Source organism: Capricornis sumatraensis, chromosome 8, assembly GCF_032405125.1.
Source record: "Capricornis sumatraensis isolate serow.1 chromosome 8, serow.2, whole genome shotgun sequence".
Taxonomy (NCBI): domain Eukaryota; kingdom Metazoa; phylum Chordata; class Mammalia; order Artiodactyla; family Bovidae; genus Capricornis; species Capricornis sumatraensis.
The window spans coordinates 88,296,410-88,322,658 of record NC_091076.1 but is presented as its reverse complement, the minus strand read 5'-3'; the positions used below and the strand labels follow the sequence as shown (position 1 = coordinate 88,322,658).

The window sequence follows — 26,249 nt, the reverse complement described above, 5'->3', positions numbered from 1 at the left end:
GCTACAGCAAAGGCCAAATCTTATCCTGACTTTCTTTCTTTCTTTTTTTTTTTTTCTGACTTTCTTTCAAACTACTCTTTCTTTCAAACTACTCCAACCAATTGTTTTTTTTTTTTTTCCTGAAAACTCAGTCCTTCAAACAGCACTTGATTATGTACCATATACCTTATTGTGGGGGTGTTCAGTCTTCTCTCTTCAACTAGATTATTTACTTACTAACCAAAGGAATCGCACCTTACTTCTTTTTGTATCCTCCACTCATCCTCTAAATTCATAACTGAATAAGAGCATTCAATATGGGAATTCAATAACTAACTCTTCATTGGCAGTCTATTAAAATCTATAACATGGACAAAAAGGCCAAAAAAGATAATGAATTAGTTCTCTGTCAAGTCAATTCAGAAACTAATTATATGCTATTCACAATTTTAATTGTCCGAATTTATGGAGCCCTTTGAAATTCTTTATAAAATACTGCTTCCAAATCATTCTGGGAAGATAACATATATAGGCCAGAGAGACACACATGTCTGAAGAACTTGACTAAAACTTCTGAAAAATAGCTTAATGCCCATGGCCAGGCAAAGCTATCTGGGCCCGCACTGAAAAGCATGCTGAGATCAGGCAGGTGAGGAAAGTACACAGTATGGGGTCAGGGGAGGCTGTGCCCAGGTCTTGGTTTTCTTACTGATTCTGTCTTGTTGACCATAGGACCAGGCACTTGACCTTTTTAAAAATGTAGTTTCCATTTTTGGAAAACAGAGATTAGATTGGGTGATTACCAAGTCTCTTCCATGTCTAAACTGCCATGGTTTTAATGTTAAAATGTGGGTTAAGTTTGCAAGGAGTTTTTCCTAGTGAAAGAAGCATTATGGAAGCTATCCAACAATCAACACATGCGAGAGTGCTTTACTAAAGCACTGGACAGAAGGTTAGAGTTTAAATATGCACCAACAGCCCAAACACGCTTGGCTGAAGAATGAAAAATGAGTAGTTCATAGACAGATAATTGTTATTGTTTTTTTTATTCTTCACAAAACATGTATAATCCTTGGTAATCATTTGTTTAAGTTATATAAATTACTGTCAACTTTGAAGCCCAGTTTGTCATCTTCATCTGTGATTTATACCAGACTATATAAACGACATGATGTCTTAGATCTAATAAGACATTTATCTTCATGAAGGAGGCCACTGCAATCCTGAGTGACAGCTTACTTACCCTTATCACAGTTAACTCAACACTGAGTCCTTAATTTCTCCCAATGATCTGAAATCTGATGGACTCACCTGAAGCCAACAAAGACTTGTTCAGAAATCTACCATGCTCATGAAAGTAGGTGTTTTACAGTAGGAATTTATTCTTTGACTCTCAAAACACAGACATAGAAACCAGTTTTGTGCTCTTCCACAGCGTACACTCTAAATACACAGACATAACTTCTGTTAGGTTTGACAGGAGTCATATGCCTTATTAAAGAAAAATATACCCGCAAGCAATAAAGATAAAAGCAAATAACTGAAGAATAAAAATGAAATGAGATAAATGCTTGTTTGAATGTATGTATGTTTATTTATATAATCATATATGGAGAGGGACTATTTGAGTCACTTCTATTATCATCATATAATAGAATAAGAAGGTACTAACAACCCTAAATATGTTCATATAGTTTATGGAATTTAAGAAAAATACACACGAAGAATGTAATGTGCTTGACCCCATCAGTGAGAAGGAAGCAAATAGCTTGCTGTTTTTAGGCCATTAACTCTTTCAACCTACTAGGGTACCAATGACTGAACTTGCAATAGCTTTCTAACATTCCAAGTAAAGCAGCCATAAAACACACACATTTTCCTCCAAAGCTGTCAGCAGTATTCAGCCTAAGGTTTACCTGATCAGAGGGGTCACTTACCACTAATCACTGCACCATTAATTCACACAACCCATAAGTATGTGCAGTTTATTTATTATGTGAAACAATATAATTTATATAGTAAAATCAGGCCTTACACACAACTCACAGCAATGAGGTCTCAAACTGGCTTGTGAACCAACATTTTTTTATCTTCACTGAATATAAAATCTATCAGGGGTGCTATGAGTAGACTTGCTATGGTTTTGCCAGTAGTCATGTGTGGAATGTGAGAGGTGGACCATAAAGCAGGCTGAGCACTGAAGAACTGACGTTTTCAAATTATGGTACTGGTGAAGACTCTTGAGAGTCCCTTGGACAGCAAGGAGATCAAACTAGTCAATTCTAAAGGAAATCAACCCTGAATATTCATTGGAAGGACTGACGCTGAAGCTAAGGCTCTAATACTTTGGCCACCTGATGCGAAAGACCCTGATGCTGGGAAAGATGGAGGGCAGGAGGAGAAGTGGGCAAGAGAGGATGAGATGGTTGTATGGCAACACCAATTCAATGGACATGAGTTTGAGCACACCCGGGGAGATAGTGAAGGACAGGGAAGGCTGGCGTTTTGCAGTCCATGCTGTCGCAAAGCGTTGGACACGACTGACTGACTGAACAACAACAAATCCTCCAGTTATCATTACAAAACATTAAAAAATGTTTTTAAGAACTGTTAAAAATGAAGCCATAAAAACTGATTCTCTTTATTTTAAAAATATTCTGTTTTTTAATATATCTTTCAGAAAAGGCATGGAGTTGAAAATGGCCACTGGTACATTAACAAGTCTACAATTTCTTTTAAATCAAGTAGCATATAAATTGGTCTATAAAGGCTCTTCACTTAATCATTTTTACTCTTCTCCAATGATGGTTACAGGTTTTTACTTTTCCAATTCTATTTTTCATTTTGCTGGAGAACAAGAATGCTTTATAACCTTTAACATCCAGATGTAAAAATAAGTTCGAAAAACATTCTTCCTCATTTCTTCCCAGATATATCTAACCAATACCATTTATTACCTTTTCCTTAATTAGAAGGTAATAATACATGATACATAATATTAATATATTATTATAGATTTCTGGTTTCTTCACTTAAAATCATTTTATTTAAAAAATTTTTCTTCCAGAAGGAGTCACTGTAACCTTCTACAGAACTCTTTCCCTAACCCATCTTTAAAAAATTTATATATGTGTTGTTTAGTCACTAAGTCATTTCTGGTTCTTGCAACCCCATGGACTGCAGCCTGCCAGGCTCCTCTGTCAATGAGATTTCCCAGGCAAGAATACTGGAGTGGGTTGCCATTTCCTTCTGCGAAAGATCTTCCCCATGCAGGGACTGAACCAGCATCTCCTGCCTTTGTGGGCAGATTCTTTACCCCTGAGCCACCTGGGAAGTCCCAGGTTCCCAGGGACTTCCCACGGGGGTTCTTCGTAATTATATATCCATTGTATATTTTGGACAATGAGAGCAATCAGATTTTGAGTTTCATAGTTGGCTGGCTTTTGTATAGTTACTGTATTGAATGCTTCATACTAAAAAATTTTTCCTTCAATATAGTAGAAACTATGTCTTCCTAAATCTATAAATCTAAGTTTTATTACTTGTTAGCAAGTTTTCATTCCTGATTATGGGGTTACGCTCTTGTTTGTAGGTATCTCTCCTTAGGCTAGAGCCTGACATTCTCAGACTGAGGGCAATTTACAAAGGAAGAGGAGAAGGAATTGTGATTAGGTAGCAACATGCTCTCATTTTTATGCATGGTTTAGCATGTAACCTTGGTTTTCATTTTATGCTGTGCACCTGGTCAGGTTTCTATATTCTTCTAGATCTCTTTGTAGTTTTCACAAAAGCATGACCCAAACACGACACGCACCATGGTTATTGCTTCTCATCACTGAAGTAATGGCCAAATGGGTCAGACTGTGTCCTTGCATAGTTGTACGTTTAGGATACTGATCTGGCTAGAGCTGGAAAGCAACCAAGCTGAAAAATTTTAGGACTGATCTTTCATTTTTCTAATAAAGATAAAAATTCCAAGTGTTTAAAATAATGTTACTATAAATAAAAAATTTTTTAAATCTTTTGTTGCTAATAGATCACTGTAGCTATCTCATCAGCAAATGAAGACACTGTCCATTTGTCAACATATTAATAGTGTGTTTTCCCAATGAGATAGTCAGCTCCATGAGGGCAAGGACCGTGTTTGACTTTTTACTGCCTTATAGTTTTGCATAGCATTGCCTTATAATCTCTAAATAAGTATTTGTTAAAATAATGAATAAATAACATATCAAATGTTACTGTTCTCTATAATGGTATAATCTAGTAAAATAGGATAGAAAGTTTACTTAAAATTTTAACATCTTTATAAGCGTCTCTTTAATTTCACAAGAAATGTACATATCTTTATTTTTCATGGGAAGGAAACAAACATTTATTGTGCCCATTATCCATCAGGCACTAGGCACTTTGCTAGATTCAATACTTTGCAGAAACATATCTTATCATCCTACAAGTAAACAAGTCTGCTCTTACCTCTACTATTAACAGTGACACTTTGGGAATTCTTTCAACTTTAATGTGCTTTGGGATTTTCCAGGTAATAGGTTTACCTCTCTCAACACTAATCACTTTCTTTAATTTCAACTATTTTTAATGAAAACATTTTAAATATACTATTTCCACTTAGAGGTCTTTCTGGCTTACTTATTGTATTCTCAGTTGTGTTTGGGAAAGCTGGAAATACTAAGTAAGTGACCTATGGATTAATGAGGTACTATTGTTCTAATTCTGTCAAGCATTAGATTGATCAAAAACAAACAAAACAAATTTTTTGTTTTGCACTGTTAATTTTGTATAATTATTAATCAGCTACCAATGTAATTATTAAGCTTTCAATCCAAATGATGTTTTTAGTATAAAAGCTTAGGTATTACTAATTGAGCTAGGATACAAAGCTCAAACAAAATAAACTGCTTTTGTGTGACTGAATCTATAGTTCTGTTTGGTGGTTATCAATTCAACGAAAATAAGAAAATACGAAATCACCAAAATGGCTAAATGAAATAAGAATTAATGACAAATTAAAAGGAGAAGGGAATGCAGCGATTATGAACACTTGGAAAATGCCAAAGTCGGAGGGAAATTTGGAAGCAAAATAAATACTAAGATCACAGACTAATAAAGAAAAATAAAGAATAATTTACCAACTTTACTCCCAATCCCTAAGTGAATAATAAGCTTCCAATTTAATATTCAGTTTAGTAGCATTTCGACATCCCCCCAGCACACACACACTGCAAAGGCACAAGAGAGACTTTGATAAGATAACCATGTGCATCAATGATGATCAAACCTTCTGTTCAAGTGGCCAAATGCCAGAAGAGGCACAGTGAACTCCCACCCCTGGGATATCTGAGCCTGAGCCAGAAACTGGCAGCCACCATGCCAAAAGTTTTATATTCATGTATCTTAAAAATTCATATACATGCCACTATATTATATACCAATGTGTTTCTAATATAATGTTTATAAGGGTTGAATTATTTAACTCTTCCCATTCCCAAATCTTCAAATAAAATGGATGTTCCAGGAAGATCTGCATTATGGTTCTTGTGATTTTCCCTTCCCCTTAGACAACACCAATATGGTCAGAGGGATGTGAGTATGGGTAAAAATGATATCCTATTATAATGTGATAAGCTCAAGAGTCTCAAATAATCCTCAATAAATCAATAATTCAATAATCATTAAACAAAAGCTCTAATTCTCATGAACTTCACTGAAGCTAAAAAATATGAAAGAAGGTTAAACTGGGCCCTGCAATCTTAAAAAGGTCTCTTAGCTTTTCAGCTACAGTTCTTATAGAAAGATCAATAATGATGTCTTCCTGCTCCAATATGGAATTAGTGTTTCCCTAAGTACATTAACTTGAGAACTATTGAATTATCTAGGAGGATAGCACCACAATGAAACAAATAGTTGTTCTTTGCAAACGAGTGATTACCAATACAGAGAACCTTCTGAAGGCTGCTGGATTGAAAATGACCAAAGGCAAAAAGTATAAAAGTATGGTCACCCTAAAGACAGAAAGATGACACTCACCCTCATCCTGATAATCTGGCAAAAAAGGTGCATCTGATGTAAAAGAAGGGCCATGAGTTCCACTGTGATTATCATCGGAGCTGTCCTGTCCAAGGTAATTTTCAGGTTGGTCTCCCCCTGAGGGACAAAAAAGAAAGGAAAAAAGGTCATACTTCTGACATCTTAATAAATGTCTTTGTAGATTCCTTCCAAAGAGTCGTGTCTGACTCTTTGCGACTGACTCTCCATGGTCTGTCCATGAAATTCCCCAGGCAAGAATACTGGAGTGGGTTGCCATTCCCTTCTCCAGGGGATTTTCCCAACCCAGGGACTGAACCTGGGTCTCCTGCATTGCAGGTAGATTCTTTTCCATCTGAGCTACCAGGGAAGCCCAGATTCCTTCGGTATTTACCAAATATATATATATCCATTAACGTAAGAGAAACATATAAATAATTTATAGAACCAACCTACCTGGATGGGAAATTTTCCATTCAACTAACTAGAACTGAGAAACTGTTAAAGTGAGGAGACCTTTTGCCACCAGAAAGAAATTTCCCCATCACACTTAAAATGAAAACAGTTATAAAAATATCCCATTAATTACAACTTGTACCCTGAATGCCTCTATTTCCAAATGAAATAGAATAAATTACACAAAGAGTTAAACTTCTATACATAATACAGTGTAGCAAGGTCAAGCGGAGAAGTTGGGGAGCCTGGTGGGCTGCCGTCTATGGAGTCGCACAGAGTTGGACATGACTGAAGCGACTTAGCAGCAGCAGCAAGGTGAAGATTCTTTCCTTTGCTAAAAAATAAGACAAGTAAAATTTGGAAAGAATCTGGACTATTCCAATTTAAATCACTACTTGTTTTACAATTTTAAGGAAGTTCTCTTTATAATTCTGGTTTACAACCTATGCAACCAACCTCTTAGGAATTCTAAAAACCCTAAGGAGGTAATATTTGTTCTCCAAAATTGCTTTGATGAAAGGTAATGTATATACAATTCTGAATAAGGCAATTAAAATAATGCTAATCTCTTTTGGGCGTTTTTGACACACTAGTGGATTATATTTTGTAGAAGTGGCCCATGCTATTACAACACTTTAAAAGGTTTAGAAAGAAGATGTTAGCTCATTCAGAAACCAGAAGAAAAGGCTCTGCACTGCAAATGGCTTTCCTCGAAATCCCCCAAACAGAGGTACAGTCTGCTGATAAAAAGATACCAACAGCTGCTCAGTTCATTTCACAAACATGAAAAGAGGATTTTCAACTGAATTTAATATTATCTCAAATACTAATTTCCAAAGGAAATCACCAATGCTAATCTCAGCAAACACTGTAGAGTTTTGGCCCTGGATTTCAACTAGGGAGCAGTGAAACCGAACAACCTACATAGAATCTGTATTGCCTCACTTTAAAGGTTTATTTCCTACAATTAAACTAGAAGGATAGGGAGGATATAAAATGATTAAAAGTGGAAAGCTGTAGCCTTCTCTTTCCATAAATTAGATGATCATATCTAGATTCCTCTGCAGACGCTCAATGATAGGTAGACGTCCATAACTGAGTTGAACACCTGCAGATACAGGACTTTAAAAATAAACTGTGAAGTTTGTTGTGGAGAATAAAAGTAAAATTAAAACAAACAAACCCTTCACACAACAGTCACTGGCTAGAGTAGGAAGAAATGCTGTGTTTTACTAGGTTACTTGATCAAGATACAAAGCTTATAGTTCTGCTAAAGTACTACTGAGAAATTTCTATTATAAGCAAAAAAATACTCAAATACTGAACTGAGGGCTAAAATTCTCAAATTTTACATCACTGCAAATCCACTGAAATGATATTATCAAGGCAATCTAAATGTACAGCCTGGCAGGCAACCTGAAAGTGAGCTGTGAGGTTAAAGGAATTTAAAAATTTTGAGTCAAACAAAGATCCAGTTAAAAAGTAGTCATATGGGTTGCCAAGCAAAATTTAAGATTTGTAGGACATAATGGGTATTATTTATCAACTGTCACTCCAGACTCAAAGTTTTCTGCTTGCTCCAGAAATCTGACAAATCTACTCTTACATATTCTAGCAGTGTAGGCTTTTTTTAAAAAAGCAAATCAGGAGGGGCTTTGCTTTGCTTTGTTATTTTAAATGAGCTTTTAAGTTTTGGAATAGTTGTGGATTTATTCTAAGTATTGCAAAGATAGTACAAGGAGTTCCTACATACTGTTCAAGCAGTTTCCCAATGTCAACTTTTTACATAACTAGTGTATACTTGTCAAAATCAAGAAATTAGCATTGGTACACTGCTATTAACTAAACCACAGACCTTATTCAGATTACACCAGTTTTCCCACTAGTGTCCTTTTCCTGTCACAGGATCCAATTCAGTTATATTTAGAGCTTCCATTTTTAAAGTATTATCCAAAATACCTGCCTGGATTTGGCATACCTGGAGAATCCCATGGACAGAGAAGCCTGGCTGGCTACAGTTCATGGGGTCGCAAAGAGCTGGACATGACTGAAGTGACTTAGCATGCATGCATGCATGCATTATTAACTTCAGATGGAAAAGTCACTTCCATGTGATTCCTATGGTATCTAAACAGTTACTCACGGTGAGTTTTTAACAGCTACCTCTGTGCTAAATAAAAGACCATGACTCTGTAAAGTATACAACAACAAAGGTATACAACTCAATGCAGGAAAAATAGGGCCTAGGTCAGTACTAAAAATGACTGCAGTGGGGGAAACATTTAAAAATATGTTTTACATCCAAGTGTAATTAGTTCCTGATGAGGGAAATGTAGCTGTAAGTGTTTTCAGTGTCATATCAAGTGGCCCAGTTCCCCTGGACACACACAGAAAAAAAGCCAGTAACATATAAATAAACACTCCCATGTAATTAAAATGATTATAATTATTCAAGATGCATGGGTGAAAATTTTTATAGAAGAACTAACAATTACTGTGGTCATTTTGGATTTGTTGAAGTTTAGAACATAATTTTTTCTTAAAACATAATCGCAAGTAATCTCTGGACTTATCTACAGCTCTTACAATTGCAGTTACAAGTGGCCACAACCACAGTCCAGTGGGATCAGACATAAATGATCACAAACTATAGTGACAGACATTTCCACTCAGGAGCTCTACAATTAGGGCTTAGAACTCCACCTGCTTTGAGTGGCTTTCTCACAAGCAAGACCCCTAGCCACTAGAGACACTCTTCCCCATTGCCAACTCACTCAGAATCAATATATTTCTATCCAGATATATATATTCTAACACACAGTATCTCCATTAATCACATCCACTACCTTCAGTCCCTTCCTTTTGTATTTCTAAACAAGATCTGGGGGAACTATATTAAGGGTTCACCTGCTATTAGCTGGTAATTTGCTCCTCTAATCCTAAGTGTCATAAGAATTTGGCACCAGAAACGCCCCTTAGCATATTCAGTGGCAGGTTTCCACTGAGTATGGTGCTGAGGGGCCTGTAAGGAGGATAACTTCTCTATTGTTCTTTCCTTCAAGTCAAACTCAATTTCATTCATGCTCCATAGAGTGATAAGTTGGGAATTTCTGAGGGTTGGAGCAGGAAGATAAAGCAGCTTTGTGTCAGGTGTAAGGTAATTATTTGCTAGGGTTTCTGTGCTATTTGTTTTTATTCCCTGTGTTTTCATTAACAGCTAATGAGTTTTCTCCCTTAATTCTGAAACAATAGCTTGGCCACTTGAAGCTGGCTTTTTCTGCCATGAATTCAACCAGCTGTTGCTGCTCCATAAACTTTATGGAGAAGTGAATTAAACTGCTAAAAACTTTCATTTCCTAATTCAATTCCAAATAAAACAGGGGGGAAAATGAGCCATGATGATGCTCCCCTTGTAACTATTTTGACTCACAGCAAATCCATCTGATTCTGAACTTGCAGGTACTGTTTGCAGATAAAAACAAACTATAATGATGATTTTACCAAGAAATGAGAGAAAAATTTAAAAAGACAGAAAAAATAAAAAAGCATAAAACATAAGCATAAAAACATAAGAATAATAAATACAACATATAAATATGTTTGTTTATTCAATATGCAAAGGCTCAATGTGTTTTTTTCATGTTACTATGAAGTCATTAACTTTTACTTTTCTCCTAATTAATTATGAGCTATATTATATAAAAACTTTATGCACATCTGCAACCAACTATATGGCATGGTTGAAAATTTTCTAGGGTTTGCTATTACTTCACCAAGTATCTTTGGATAATATAAGGAAAATGAAATTAATGTAAAGTTGTCTGCATTGTTTTTGCTTTCACTGTTGACACTGAAAGGGAATATACAACTTCTGACTCTATTTAATACTTAAGAACCTGCGAGACACACAGCTCCTTCTTTAAATTAATAAATCTTGAATAAAATGTCATAAATAAAGGGGTCTCTGATCCAATCCAGTTAGTTTTCATGCTTGATAGCGTTAATATTGCCAGATTTTCATGGACCAATTTCCTAGTAATGCAGTTCCCAAAGCTGAACTAAGGTAAGATTAGTAAAACTTCAGTTTATTATTCCTTATTTATAACCATTCACCTAAATTATTAAATATAATACCAACTAAAGAAATATATTGAGTACATACGTGTCCATATATGTGAAATGTTATTCACATGTAAACATATTCTGGAGAACATTTGTAACACCAAATCTAAAGTTCTGTCAACACTTCCATTATAAATTAGATACCATTTTGCACATACTCATGCGTTAGAAAATGTATGGTGAGGCTTCACCTATTTCTAAATATCCATTTCGATTTGCATGGTTAGTTCTTGTGATTAATCCATGTATAGTGAAGGTCTCAAATTCTTCTCTGTTCTATACAGCCTGACTTCCTGCCCATCTTTTTTTTTTCCTTTTGGCCTCCTACATCTAGCCATAACTCAATGTATAAATATTCTTTTTTCTCCCAAGGCCCTGGAAGTGAGTATAATAGTACTGAATGTCATTAAGTCTACAGAACAAATGATGGCCCAGGTAAAGAAAGTTTTCATTTATCATTCTTTCAAAAAGTTGCTCCAACTAGATCTTGAATGTGCAAGAAATAAATTGAGCCTACGACTAAGTTTTTTAGCTTGGAATACTGTTTATACTAATTGTATAAATCATGCAAAGAATCACAGACTTCTTAAGAACCTTTAGGGATCTCATTTGTAAAGAGAGCATGGTTTAAATGATAAGAAATGGAATCAAATGGGTTGGATGCTTATAGCAGAATCACTCCAACAACCAAAAGGGCAGCATGGTTTAATAATACTTCCAGAATGAACTACATCTGTCAGGGGTGAGTTGGACAGGAAAATGCCCAGGGGAGCCAATGGAAAAGTTTCTTTTTTTCTCCTTCCTTAAAAAAAAAAAAATCCTTCATGATGCAGTTTTTCGTTTTGACCAGTAGGGTGAGCTGCAGTGTGTAGCATCATCCTAGTTCTTCAAAAAAGAAAAAAAAAGGTAGCCACTGTGTGAACACTCTGCTCTTTCCTTCCTTCCCTTGCCTCACACCTTAAATGCTGAGATTTTTAACCCTTCTTAGGTTTCACATAAAGACATAACTCCTGGACATTAACAAACTGGAAGACTGATAGCAAAATATGGACCAGATAATTGTATATGTGACAATGCACACTTCATAAAGCAAATTACAGCCTGTCAGCAATCATTCCGGCTTTACGCTAACACATTCCACCCACCACTGTTATTGTTCAACTGCTACTAAGGTGGGACCTGCTGAGTCTGAATGTTTTCAATAGGAATGAGATTTTGACAGAATTCAAAACATGTAAATCTAGGTATTTGGTAGTATGTAGTAAATATACTATAAAATGAATGCATTTATTATTTGGCAGCCAGGCAATCATAACTGAAATTATTGGTTCATTGTTCTGTTTTCCACTGTCTTCTCGGCATTTAAGTCTTACTATGAAGCTATTCAACTGAATTTTCAACATGTTTTGACTTATAGGAGAAAGCAGCTCTAGTAACAATAAAAATATAATAGCTAACTGAACTCTTACTGGTTACAGGCTCTGGGTCAAGACCCTTTAGGTACTATCTCATTTAATCTACAAAATAATCCTGTGATATACTATTAACCCAAAGTTACAGATAAAGAAATTGAGATCCAGAGATTAAACAATTTACCCAAAGTCATACAGGTGACTCATAAGTGGCTCTGACTCCGCCTTGTCTGATTATAAGATCTTGTTCTAATTCACTGAGCTGTACAGTCTCCAAATATGCATGCTTTGTAAATTACAATTATTACTCAAAGGCAAAGCATACTGAATGACTTGAATTTATAGCATGTGCCATTAATCAGTATATTTTTTTACTTCAGTAAGGTAAATCTATAAAATCAAAAGTATAATTTATTATAAGTAGTGGGAATACTAGTAGTCATATTATGCATGAAACTAACAAAGTCAAATGTGGTCAATTATTTGGTCAAGAAGGAGGTGGTCCAATTTATAGGTTCAAAGGTACCTATTATAGTATTGTTGCAGTGATTTTTTTTAGAAATACCACTTTTTAGCATGAAGCTCATGCTTACAAAAAAATACAACATTTTGGGTTTAGTCAGATCAATTATGTTGAATTTTTTTCTAGTGACGTCTGTGTGATTTTGTTTGATCCTGGATATTTTGATGCTGCTTCAGAAAAAGTGAGGCAACATGTTCCACACCCAAATACATCTTTGACCTGGCCTAGCTATAGAATACATTTCCTTTCTGACACCACCATACTTAAGTCTCATAGTAGGAAAACGCCTCAAAAATATGCCGTTGACTCTGAATGCAGCAATTTTATTACTATTTGATTTATCTTGCTCTCTTTCCCTCTTTTCCTTTCTCTCAAATAATAAACTGAGCGGACCTCAGCACCTAGTCCCTGTCCTGACGCATCCTAGGATCTATCATATCCCAATCAGCTTATATTACTTCTTGAGGGAAACTATAAGCCCACTTGGATTTCAATATCTTCTGCTGAAGAAGAATGGGACTACATTGTCTACAGGCAGATATAAGAAAATTTCACAAAAGACAAAGAAGTAAAAATAAAATAACGTATAATAAAGAATGTACTATGGGTAAGATAAGCAGGCCTGAAAACGTGAAACGTCTTTTAACATACGGAAGAAAAAGTGAGTGTTCTTTGTGAGTAACATAGACTTCCAATACCACTAAAGCTGGAATGGCAAAAAGTGACAAAATTCAGCCTCCTTTTGCCCCTCTGCCTAATAGGAACTCCTGTTCATATATGAAAATAACGTGTATAACAACAACATTAACAACCAAAGCCTCTTACCATCAACAATTCTGTTCAATGTTTGGTCTTTTTTGGAACAGAAGTTTCACATGGAAAAGTATCTCCTTATATTTAAATTTTATTTTTCCATCTTTATTGGGGTACCACTAAAAAGGAAAGTGTCCTAATCTTAAGAAAAGTGGTATCACTTTTTAAGTTTAGGAAAATGCTTTTTAGAGATGAACTGTGATCAAGAACTTTCTAAACTGGCAAGTGTGTGTTAAGTGCATGTCAGCGGACAGGGATAGACAAGTTCAGAGATTGGTTTTTCCACTCTGCTTCTCAAGTATTAATACTGACTGGAATCTTTATTTTATACATCATGTAACTCCCGTTGTTCATAACTTAACAGTTCCTTTTCTGTTTTAATAGGATTTAGCCTGGTAAACAATAACTATTAAACAAGTTTCCAAGAGAAGTATGTGTTGCTGAGAAGCATAGTGAAATGCTATATATAGAATTGGGCTTAACCATCACCTTATTCAGTCTCCAGATATCAAACAAACTCACTGGCTTTCAAGTCCAAGGGCTTATTCACAGAGAATTTTAAGCAGAAACCCCAAAAATGTTGTATTCAAATTAACCAGGGATTTCTCTCAACACTTTGGGTCCAAACCATGAAAATTCATTAGAGACACAATTCATGAAGTAAATTAATATTTATACCAAAATTCTGTGTTCAGGAACTATACTCTTTACCTGATTTTCTGTATTGATCCAGGGATAATTCTATCTAAGAAAAAATAGTTTATAAGTTTTTTTCCTCAACAAGTGTCCAGGCTAATCAAATAAAATTAAAGCAGTCATTAATTTATCACTTTATTTTCTTTGCCATCTACATAATGACAAGAATCTGAAGTTCTATGAGCCTTTAATTACCACACATGCAAAAAAGAAAGACTAAGATAGGGTAAAAAGGTATTCTTTATCAATTACCATGGGTAATTGATATGATCCTATTTTATTATTTATTTTAAAGTATACTTTTAAGTGGTAGGTTAACTTGCCACACTTATGTAATACTGGTTTCCAAACGTGAAACAAAAGAGAATACTGCTATTTTATATCATCATCAGGATCTCACCTATAAATTCATATGTAAAAATAAACAAGGAAAAAACATGAATGGACATAAACTACCAAATCATGATTCTATTGAAAAAGAGCTACTGTATTAAATCCAGATTTTTGGTGTGCTTCTTTTTCTCCCAAGCCTTGTTGATATATCATTGACATACAATATTGTATTAGTTTTAGATGTACATCATAGTGATTTAATATGTGTATACATTAAGAAATTTGGGGGGGATTTTCCATAAACTTTTAATGAATTGAAAATATATTAACAGGTAAGACTCCTCGGCCAAGACTGTAAGTTTAGTCAACATCCATCACCTCACATAGCTACAATTTTGTTCTTATGATGAGAACTTTTGAAATCTACTCTCTTAGCAACCTTCAAATACACAATACAGTATTGTTAACTACAGTGAGCTTTATTAGATAAAAAAGTTAAGTATGCCCAGAGCAAAAATTTCAAACATTACAAGAAGGCGTGTAATGAAAGCTCATCTTTTTTCCCTTTTCATGGTTCTTCTCTCCAGAAGCAATATGTTTTGTGGGAATTCTATGAATTTTCTGTCTAAATATAACAAGTGTCTGTGAGAGTAGTAAGTCTTTTTGTTTAAAAAAAACAACAAAGGTAGCATTTGTCTTATCTTGTATCCTGCTTTTCCTCCTAATCATTTATCTTGAAGGTTGCTTCATCTTAGCAGAAATAGACTTACTTCACTTTTAACTAATTTTTAGCCAAAAAATAATTAATGCACATGGTGAAAATTCAAATCGCACCAAAAGATATAAATAACAAAGATTCTCTCTGTACTCACACTGGTACCCGCCTCAGCAGGGGTACCATGGTTAACAGATTCATGTGTATCCTTCCAAAAATATACTATATACAAATAAAAGCAAGCAAACTTGCATGCATGTGTGTGCACATACACACAGAGTACACTGTCCAAACTGCCCTCTTCATTTAACAATATGCCTTGGAGAGCTCTCCATGATACACATATATATTCCTTTAATCTCTATGTAGCACTCCATTAAATGCATCTAACATACTTTATTTAACTAGTCCCCTATTGCTGAGCATTTAGGCTGTTTGGAGTCCTTGCTATTCCAAACAATGCTATAAAAGAACATTTGTGTGTATAATATATTGTATAGGGAATACAGAAGGCAGCAGCATCTGATTCAAATGAGTTCTTTTGCCTGCATGAAAGTCAGTTCTTTTTCTTGTGTCTCAAGATCACATATGCCAAGATGGGACTTTAAAAGGACATCAAAGTCTTAGAAAATTTTAAGGTTAGAAAGGAAAAAAGTGAGTCTTTTTGTTAAAAAAAAAAAAAAACTAACCTTTGATAGAAGCTGCAAAATAGTGCATTGATTTAAAAATGCATTATTGCATTATGCCACTCTAGAAAAACCCAACCAGTAGATGTATAGGAAGTAAAATATTTGAAAAGGTATCAAAGTCAGTAATTAAATTTAAAAACAATGTGTGTGTATATGTCCACTTTCTACAGATTAATTTGTATAACATGTAGCAAATAGGGAGAGGGGAGAAAGGTCCAAAGGAAGTCAAGTCACAAAAGCAGCTGTCAAGATTGTTGATGCTAAAAGTTTGGGCTAAAGCCAAGGGCAGGAGCATTCGTCCCGTGTACATTTCCCCCTATTAAATTCCCAAAAGACATGGAAAACATTCTGGAAGATTTCTTTTTAAAAAGTAGTATAGGTTAGGATATTCTAGGTTCATAACCAACACTTGTGTTTATAAAATATTAGCATTCCAGGAATAGTGATAGAAAGACACTTAACAATAAATTACAAATATTGTAAATTCAGACTTTTTCTTACATTTGCAAACACATCATAAATTTAGGCTATGTTTCTTTGTGTAAATCCTACTTATGACTGTGCTAAAGCCTTCTGGCATGAATGCAAAGAGTATTTTCATAAATAAAACTTGTAAAATCACTGTACACTCCATTAAGTCAAAAACACTTCTCTTCAACTTCAAAGGGAAACCTTTCTCTCCTTTTTTTAGTGCTAAGATGGTGTTTCTTTGCTGCTTTAATGACTTGCTTCTTGTAGTTGTCATAACTACATGCTCCAAGTATGTGATAGTAAGAGAAGAGAAGGAAAGTGACATCCATGCTTCGATTCAACATGTCTCAGACATTACGGAGCAATAAGCTCATAAATCTAACCTCTGAAGTGCCTACCAACAAAAAGTCTGCACACACAGCCTTTAAACACAAAATCTCACAAATATATGTATATATATATATGTATATGTATAAATATATATATATGTATAAATATATATATGTATATGTATAAATATATATGGTGAGTTAAATGGCCTTATACCAGGGTTCAGCTGGAATGGATGAATATTATAGAAAGATATATGAATATATATTACCTAAGTTCCATACATGGATTTACTTGCATAGCCCTACTTTGAAACATAAACACAATACTTGCTACCACTTCAGTAAGCGCCTACCAAGCGGCAAGCACTCCTCATGAGTTCATCATCTTATTAAAATTATTACAACTCATAATAAGTGTGAAGAAGATATTATTAGGGCTTCCCAGGTGGCACTAGTGGTAAAGAACGTGCAGGAGACTCAAGTGACGCAGGTTCGATACCTGGGTCGGGAAGATCCCTTGGAAGAGGGCATGGCAACCCACTCCAGTAATCTTGCCTGGAGAATTCCATGGACAGAGAAGCCTGGTGGGCTACAGTCCACAGGGTTGTACAGCATCAGACACGACTGAAGTGACAGCACACACACACACATAGATATTATTAGCAAGATTTTGTAAATGAGAAGGTGATGTCACTTGCTATAGCTCACAATGCTTGTTAGTAAAGGAACTGGGATTCAAGTTCAGATCAACTTCAAAGCTCATGCTCTTTCCTTAACAAAACCTTAAACTTGAAACAAGATCTTTAAAAAAAGCCCTCATTATTTTATGTATTTTGTGTCCAAGATACATAAAGTATCTTACGCTTTAATGTACTAGAAACAAAATATCATTACATTTTTTATTAATTTCAAACTAGATTTTTTTCTTTTATTCTTGCATTATGGTGAATTTTAAAAATGTACAAAAGTAGGAAAAAGTGTAATAACCCCCTTTGTACACATTGTCCAGCTTCAATGTAATTTATGATCCATTTTATTTCATCTATACCCCACCCCATTTATTTCTTCCTCTCCCATATTATTTTGAATAATACATCAGAATCTATTACTTTATCTTCAAATATCACAGCATACAAATATAAACATAATGTCACTGTCACACCTAAAAAATTAGCAGTAGATTCTCAACATAAAAAATCCAGTCAGTGTCCAAATTTCTAATTCTCTCATAGATTTTATAATTTGATTCAGGATGCAAATAAGGTTCACACATTAGTTGATGTGGCTTTTAAATCTCTTTTAATCTATAGTTAATGTGGTTTTATAATAACATTTTCTTTATTCATTTTGTATTATTTGCTTTTGCTAAACTGTATTTTTTGGCATCAATTTACTTTGACAAGGGATATAGGCCTGCACTTCAAAATAAGATTTTTAAGATTCTCATAGTAGAAAGTTTTCATATTGAAATATACCAAGTAATTTTCTCATAAACCCTCCACATCACCTATGCAGATACTCAAAGAATCTTCAAGATGGCAAGAAATTTCACTGGTCCATATTTACCATTATTGCAAGTATAATGTAAGCGACCACTGGACAGAAAAAAATACCATTTTGTTACATATATTTATGATATTCCCATGGTCTTTCTTAAATTTTTATATAAATATTGTATTATTTTAGACTCTGGGTCCATGGTGGGCAATTTTTCTAATACTCATGAAGAAGTTTTATAGCAATAAATTTAAATTATAAACACTATGCCTTGTAACTGAAACTTTTTCTAACTGTAACTGTCACTAGGATCAATACCATCAAGCACTATGGCTATCTAAAAAGGTAAAGCTAATATTGTTGCAGTAATTTGAGCAATATCACGTTTTAAATATCTGATTGCTGAAATGGTAAAAGTTCCATAGCAAAGATTCCAGTGTACTTTCTGTGTAATTTTAAGTGAATTTAAGTAGAGAAAAAGTTTTCGAAGTAAACAGGGCTTGAATTATCAAAGGAATCTCAATCTTACTAAAAAAGAAAAAGTCTTTCCCATGTCTTACAATTTTGTTTAAGCCCATTAAAAGAGGTCTTTCATTTATGTTCCTTCTATATTAAAGTAATAAATTATTGGGATTATTTTTCTTCCTATTTCATTATTTTTAAATGAACATCATTCAGGAAGTTAAACAGTGGACGAATATGAAAATTTAGGTGAAAACGGAAGGAAAGAATTATCATAACACCATGAACAGAAATTATACTATGTCCAGCCACTGTGCTAGGACTTACACATATTACTATTAGTCCTCATGACAACCTGCAATGAGGCAGTAAAATACAGCAATGAAGATACTGGGCTCTAGAATACTAATAAGCATGGAGTTTCTTATTAGGGTGATGAACACGTTCTGAAGTTAGACAATGGTGATGGTTGTGCAACTCAGTGACTAAAGTAAAAAACCACTTATGCATACTTTTAAAGGGTTAATTTTTTGTTATGCGAATTATAGCACAATATGGCTTTTATATTTTCTAAAACGAGTACATGTTACAAACCCATACTGATTAAGTTAGACTTCTTGAGGAGATTGGCCTTGAGCAATTCTCTTAACCACTCTCTGCCTCAGTAGCCACATCTATCAGATGGGTATATTAATAGTACTTATTACATAGGGCTGTTCTGAGAGTTAGAAAAGATAATGCATGTAAAAGACTTTGCACAGTGTCTGACACATCTTTGTTTTATAGATAAGGAAGCCAAGATTCAGAAAAATGAAGCAACTTGCTAAGTTCACATAACCTTTAGCTAAATGGTATAGTGAGACTTGAACCCAGGATTATTAGGCCTCAACGTCCATGCTCTTTCTACCACATCCTGTTTCTTCTCCAGAACAGGGACAATACTCTCCTGATACTATTCCACGATCACTCTTCCATCGCATTAAACCTGGCATTGAATGGAATGATGGATAAGAAATGCTTCGCTTGAAATCCTTCTCTAGGTCTAGCAGTCTACTCTCCCAAGTATCTCTCTTTTAAAGGTTACCTTTTCAGCACGTTATGTCAACTCTTCTATAACTAAGGACTATTTTCCCTCTAGGTACCAGATTTTGGTACAAATATTCTGAAGAATATGCCTATGTGTTTAGGGAAACGCACAGAGTTAATAAAATTCATCCATTCACCTTCCTGCACAAAAATCCTGCCACAGACAAAAATGCCAGGAATGTTTGGGGCCACCATTTCCGTCTTTCTTCACTCCCTTCCCAATACTACCTACTCTTCCAGGGCTCTTAAAATACTTCTGCCATCTGTTCTACTTCTTACATATTCTTCTTCTTTTCATAATCCCAAATTGCCCCATAGTATCTTAAATAGACCTGTTACTGCTCCCAGCCAACCTACATTCTAGAAGCAAACAATCTGCTAAGATCTGACCAAAAGGACAAGGCAAAAGATATCCTTTCTTTCCTCTTCTGCCCCTCAAAACTGTCTTAGTGGGAGGAACAAAGCTGGGGGCAAGCCGCATGTACATGGGTTTTTCTATTTTATCTTTCCTTACATTACTTCCAAATGAGCAAAGAATATGCAATTTGCTACATATCTCCAATCACTGTCCAGAAGTAAACAGTCTTCTGCTCTAAATAAACTCTTCTCAGTTGTCTCCTTGACTGCTCTACCTCCGCCTTCTTTCTAAAAGAGAAAGACTGTGTAGAAGTTACCTGTGCTGGAAGATGACTGTAATGCCACTATCACAAGAATCTGGTGAGATGTGTGCTTTGTCCTTTGAGCCCCACACAGTCCCTTGTGTTAAGTTCTAAAATTATTTTCTCTTCTCAACACATTACTGTACCACATCTCTGACACTAATTCTTTATTTCTCCTTTAGGTAATTAATTCTGTCTTCACAGTTCCATTCGTTTCTGCCAGTTTACATTCATATTCTGCCCCCTGTGGATTTTGGTTAGCATCTGTTAAACCCTGAACTATAGGGCCATTTCTTGAATAGCATATTTCACATTTTGCAAAACAAACTGCTACATTAGTACATATAATTCTCTATTCTCAACCTATGTTTTCAGCCATAAATGCTTTAGGACAGTGAGATATACAGTAACACCATATCACATTATTTAAAATGTTACAAATGCTATGGTTATAATTTACAAAAGTTTAAAAACTTTTAAAATATAATATTTTATTTTTAAAGTTTGCTTTTAAAGAAAACCTTTATAGACTTCAAAGTATGAGCTAAGAAAATTAAAATTTTAATAAAACTAGTATCATTACAGTTTGAATTTTTAAAGGTACTACTGCTCACTGAGATGGATACATTGATAATGTTGAGAAAAAAAATGGAAAAGCTTGCAATTGGTTAAAAAATTTTATACAGCAAAATAGTTCATAAAGATATTTTAGTTTAAAATGCTTTGTGATTTTTCTGAGAAAATAAAAATCTCCCATTTATAACAAGTTGGGATAGTTAATATTCAGAATGATGTTTCTGACATTCTCAACCAGGGTACTAAAAATAAAGAATGCATATACTTTTAAGGCACCCCCTCAAACTGAAATCAGAAAATTTTTCAATTTTGAACCTTTTAAAAATGTGTTTTAATCCTGTCTCTTTTTTTCAATTTTGCACACAGCTGTCTGTTGTACTTTTTAGAATCATGCCAGATGCTGGGTTCATCAAGCAAAAGCAGGAAAACAATGGTTTGAAAGCAATTAGAAGCACTGAGGCTGCAGCCAGGCTCATATTAAAATGTGATAACACCGTTCTAGTGGGAATTTCAACACTACTCCATTTCTGACATTTTTCTGCTGCCAGACAGGCAGGCTGTATGGAAGAGCACTGTGATTGAGGAGGTAACATACTGGAATTTATTTCTGGAGCAATGAAGGATTAGTTGAGTTGGAGCCCTCCCAAGGCTTTTATTATGGACTTGGCCACCATTTTATTTGAATGCCGGTGGATCCTACTGGCATCTAACAAAGCTCAAGGAATAAAAGCATACTAAAGCTTTGGTCCTATAAAATAGTCTAGCACTAATTCATTCAAAAGGCAGAACCATCAGGGTTTCTTATTGCTAAAAAGCAGGGCAAGGGAGCCCAGCAGGGTGAAGGTTAATTAAACACTCCACTAACTTTCCTCAGAAAAGGCTAATGCCACCCTATGGAGAAGCTTACTTAGAAGATATAGAAGTAACAATACCATCTACACATTTTTAGTATGAACCATAAATGGTTGGAGAGGACTCACCTTGGGGCTGAAAATTCCAAAAGTATCTGAAATAAAAGGAAAAAGAATGGAGATAAGTCAAACTTGTATTTCTCAATCGTGGCATATGATAGCAATGGCACTCCTTCCAAAAAGCTTCCTAAACAGTCAATAACTAGCCAAAGCCACAATCCACTCTAAGAAAAACCGAAGGGTTGTCCTTGAGATTCGGAGAAGGCAATGGCACTCCACTCCAGCACTCTTGCCTGGAAAATCCCATGGACGGAGGAACCTGGTGGGCCGCAGTCCATGGGGTCGCTAAGAGTTGGACTCGACTGAGCGACTTCACTTTCACTTTTCACTTTCATGCACTGGAGAAGGAAATGGGAACCCACTCCAGTGTTCTTGCCTGGAGAATCCCTGGGACGGGGGAGCCTCATGGGCTGCTGTCTATGGGGTTGCAGAGTCGGACACGACTGAAGCGACTTAGCAGCAGCAGCAGTCCTTGAGATTTGAAAGATTCTTAAAGGCTTGAACGGGACATTTAACTCACTGTATCTCCTTAGATAAGTTTGACTTTAGAGCTAGAAAGGTCCTAAAATATTACCTAACTGTGGTCCAGGTTTCTCCTAAGGAGCTCTGCAGGCTTTGAGCAGGACAATTCCTTGTTTTGATAATCTATCTTGTGTATTACAGGACAATTAGCTTCACTGGTTCTGGGCGCCAAAAACCAGTGGCACCCCCAGTTGTTATGACAACTAAAACACCCCCCCCCAACACATCCCAGATACCTTCTAGGCCTAGATTCTTAATTTTACAGGTGATGCATAAACAACTGGCTCAAGGTCATCTAATATTTTAGTATCCGAGCCAAGACTGGGGCTCTTGCAATTCAGTCTATCATTCCATCTCCTCTTTTATTTTGGGAAATGACTGGCAAACCCCATAACCCTTGAAGTCTTACAAATAATGAAATGGCAATAGCAGAAGGGATCATTTGCAAGTCACTTATTTGAAATCTAAATTGCTTCCCCCGCCTCCCCACAGAAGCAATGTTATATATAGTGGCTACCCACAAAAGTCTATTGTACTTTGGACTCCATTTCCTCCTGCCTTCACAGGATACTTACATTATTCTACATCGATTTTCTCTTGTATAAATTCAACCTCTTCCTCTCAACATGGTCCTTTCCATCAGCATTTATGCTCATATAAAAATAAAGCAAACCTTCCCTCACCCCCTTCATATCCCTCCATCTGCTGCCCTCTTTCCTTTCACATCACAGTGAAATTTTCAAAAGTGTTGGCTATAGTCTCTCTTTGTTTCCTCACCTCCCACCCGCTCTTCAATATATCCCAATCTTGCTTACGGTCACCACATATTAATTCTTGCTATAAACATAGTAATCTCTATCCCTCTAAGTGGAAAGAATATTTTTCTATCCTCATCTTGACTTCCCAGGGGCATATATGAGTATAACAGCATTTTTTTTCTAAAGGAGAGAATTCACAGTTTTAATCCAATTCTTAAAAATATTCCAAAAAAGATGAGGAAAAGGGTAATACAGTGATGATAATGGTGTGTCTTCTAGTACATGAAAGTGAAAGTCACTCAGTCATGTCTGACTCTTTGCAACCCCATGGACTATATAGTCCATGGAATTCTCTAGGCCAGACTACTGGAGTGGGTAGCCTTTGTCTTCTCCAGGGGAATCTTCCCAACCCAGGTCTCCGGCATTGCAGGCGGATTCTTTATCAGTTGAGCCATAAGGGAAGCCCAAGAAAACTGGAGTGGGTAGTTTATCTCTTCTCTAGCGGATCTTCTCAACCCAGGAATCAAACCCGGGTCTCCTGCATTGCAGGTGGATTCTTTACCAAGTGAAATAAAGCTACTTTGGGGAGGAACACCAGCCCAATGAGCATCTAGGTTATTTCTTTATAAAAATTCAGAAAATGGAGAGGAAGGAGATATATGCAGGGAGTATACATCTCTGGAGTATAATCCAGAGATGAATTTGTGGGAAATAAACAGAGTTGAAAAGAGAACGTGAAGAAACCTTGCAACTGACTTTTCTTGTTCCTTTTCTTTCCCAGAACAGTTTCGGACTGGCAATCAGGTGAAGGAATGTTAAGATGCTTGGGTTAGAGGGCAAATAAAGTTCAGAACAGCTTTGACATCTTCAGTGGAAAGGGGGAGAGGGGATGAGAAGGGGGAGGGTGGGAAATATAAAGGTGCAGCATCTGGGGAAAAGGGCATCCACACTGACATAAGGGCATATGCAAATGGAAACTAGCTGCAACTTAAATAATTTGTTTATATTAGTATAATTGGTCAATTTCCACCAAGCAGACACTGCCATTTCCCAATGAACTTGGCCAATGTGAAAAGTTCTCCATAAATCTCCTGTCTGTAAAACACAGCTTACCAAGCAAATTATCAAGAGGGTGAACAATTTTCCATCTTCTAGTCCTATTTTTCCATCTTTTCTCAAGGTTTTGCCTTGCTCCCTCCCCATTCCAATCATTATCTGACCTCTACCTAGTTCAATATAAATAGAAATTAGGATATGAACATGTGCAAATTGTATGTGTGCACTCCTCTTTCCAAAATGTTAGTGACAGCAACAGCAAAAACTTGGCTGACAAATGTTTTCACTTACTGATCAAGTAAAAAACTTAGCCATGCCCCAGTGGCAGTTAAAGGGCCAATTCATGGTAAATTGTCAAAATAGATAAAACGTTACTAATGATCTCAGTCTCTTACCTGTTCCCCCCACCCTTGCTCTCCACAATCTCCATTCCAACTCACACACATTTTCAGTTCCTTTCTCTACGTACTATAAAGTGTCCTGGTTTCGCTTGTTAGTTAAGGAGATGTTATATGTTCACATATACCAAGTATTGCTTCTCCCAATAGTAGTTATATTTTAAGAAGACTGTTTATGGAGAAAGAACAAAATTGAATTTAATCCAATAATCTGCTTTATACTGTAATTAAATATTTTAGTCAATAAGAATTATATATAGAACTTGATGTAGAAAAATGACATGAAGTGGAATATCAGTTCGCTTCTTTCTCAAGGGATATAAAACTACCCTGGTAAACTACCTCTTTTTCCTTTCTTCTTATTTTAACTATTTATTATGTAACAACCCTAAAGGAAGTTCATAAATACACACACACACACACACACACACACACACACACACACCCCTCTATCCCAGAGCTCAGAGAGGATACTTCTAAAAGGCAAGGCCAAAAGGTGAACAATCTCATTTCTCACTGGAGGGCACCATGGATTATTCTTTGCTGACTCACTTAAAAGTCTTAATCTTATTTTGTTAAATCTATCCTATGAATGGTGTTCATTACATTCTCTGGAAAGATGATTCCACACTAGAGAATGCCTCCTTAGGAGGCATTTAGTCAAATCCTGCCAACATCTTCTAATTCTTATCCTTCACTTTAAAAACAATTATCCTTTAGCCAGAGACTCCAACAAGTCTGAAACTAGAATTTTTAAACCAAAATACAAAGACCACAATGGAAATATATAGAAGAAAAAGCATGCAAACACACACACAGAGTTGTGTTTATCCTAAATGCCTCTGAGAATTTCATATCAGGGCTGAGCAGATAGATAGCAAACACTTCTTTAATCTTCTCTTTGAAGCTTCAGCTTCAATATGAAAGGGAAGCTATCACTCCTCTACAATATCCATACTTGACATCATCAGGTCCATGCAAATGATATTTGGAACTGGAAAAAAGATGAGTACAGAATGAGCAGAGAGAGAATGCTGCAACCATATTGATGATGATGATTTTCACATTCAGTCAAAATAAATCCATCTTTACTTGTGCCTCCAAAATTAAAATGGAAGAATAATATTTTACAACATTTAATCTATGCTACAGAATAAAGTCTTAAAAATTATATTATTATAATTATTTATTTATCTATTATTTTTGGCTGCACTGGGTCTCCACTCAGGCTTTCTCCAGTTGTGGGGGTAGGGCGGGGGGCTACTCTCTAGTTGCAATGCACGGGCTTCTCATTGCAGTGGCTTCTCTTGTTGCAGAGCACATGTTCTGGGGCACACAGACTTCAGTAATTTCAGCACACGGGCTCAGTAGTTGTGGCGCCCACAGGCTTAGTTGCCCCAAGGCATGGGGACTCTTCCAAGACCAGGGTGGAACTCCTGTCCCCTGCATTGGCAGGCAGATTCTTAACCACTGGACCCCAGGGAAGTCCCTGAATAAAGTCTTGAAATTTTAAGGTTACTTTATATGCAAGACAAAATTTGCTATTGTGTTTTTAAATTAGAGAAGTTTTAATTGAACTTTAAGGAAAGGTGGAGCAAATAAAATTAACTCACTATATGGAGGGAGTCTTGATGTGCAGCTATAGCTATCATAGCAGTAGTGATACTAATGATAATAACTG

General features: G+C 35.7%; 1 protein-coding gene across 1 annotated transcript in view; it reads right to left on the bottom strand.

Annotated features, from left to right (window-relative positions):
• The window catches only part of SKAP1 (src kinase associated phosphoprotein 1), a 255,689-nt gene that overhangs the window by 202,522 nt on the left and 26,918 nt on the right, over positions 1-26,249 (bottom strand). The window contains exons 3-4 of the mRNA XM_068977471.1: positions 21,844-21,869; positions 6,025-6,141 (exon numbers count right to left, since the gene is read on the bottom strand). Of these exons, the coding sequence (XP_068833572.1) occupies positions 6,025-6,141; positions 21,844-21,869 (143 nt within the window). The remainder of the gene's footprint in view (positions 1-6,024; positions 6,142-21,843; positions 21,870-26,249) is intronic.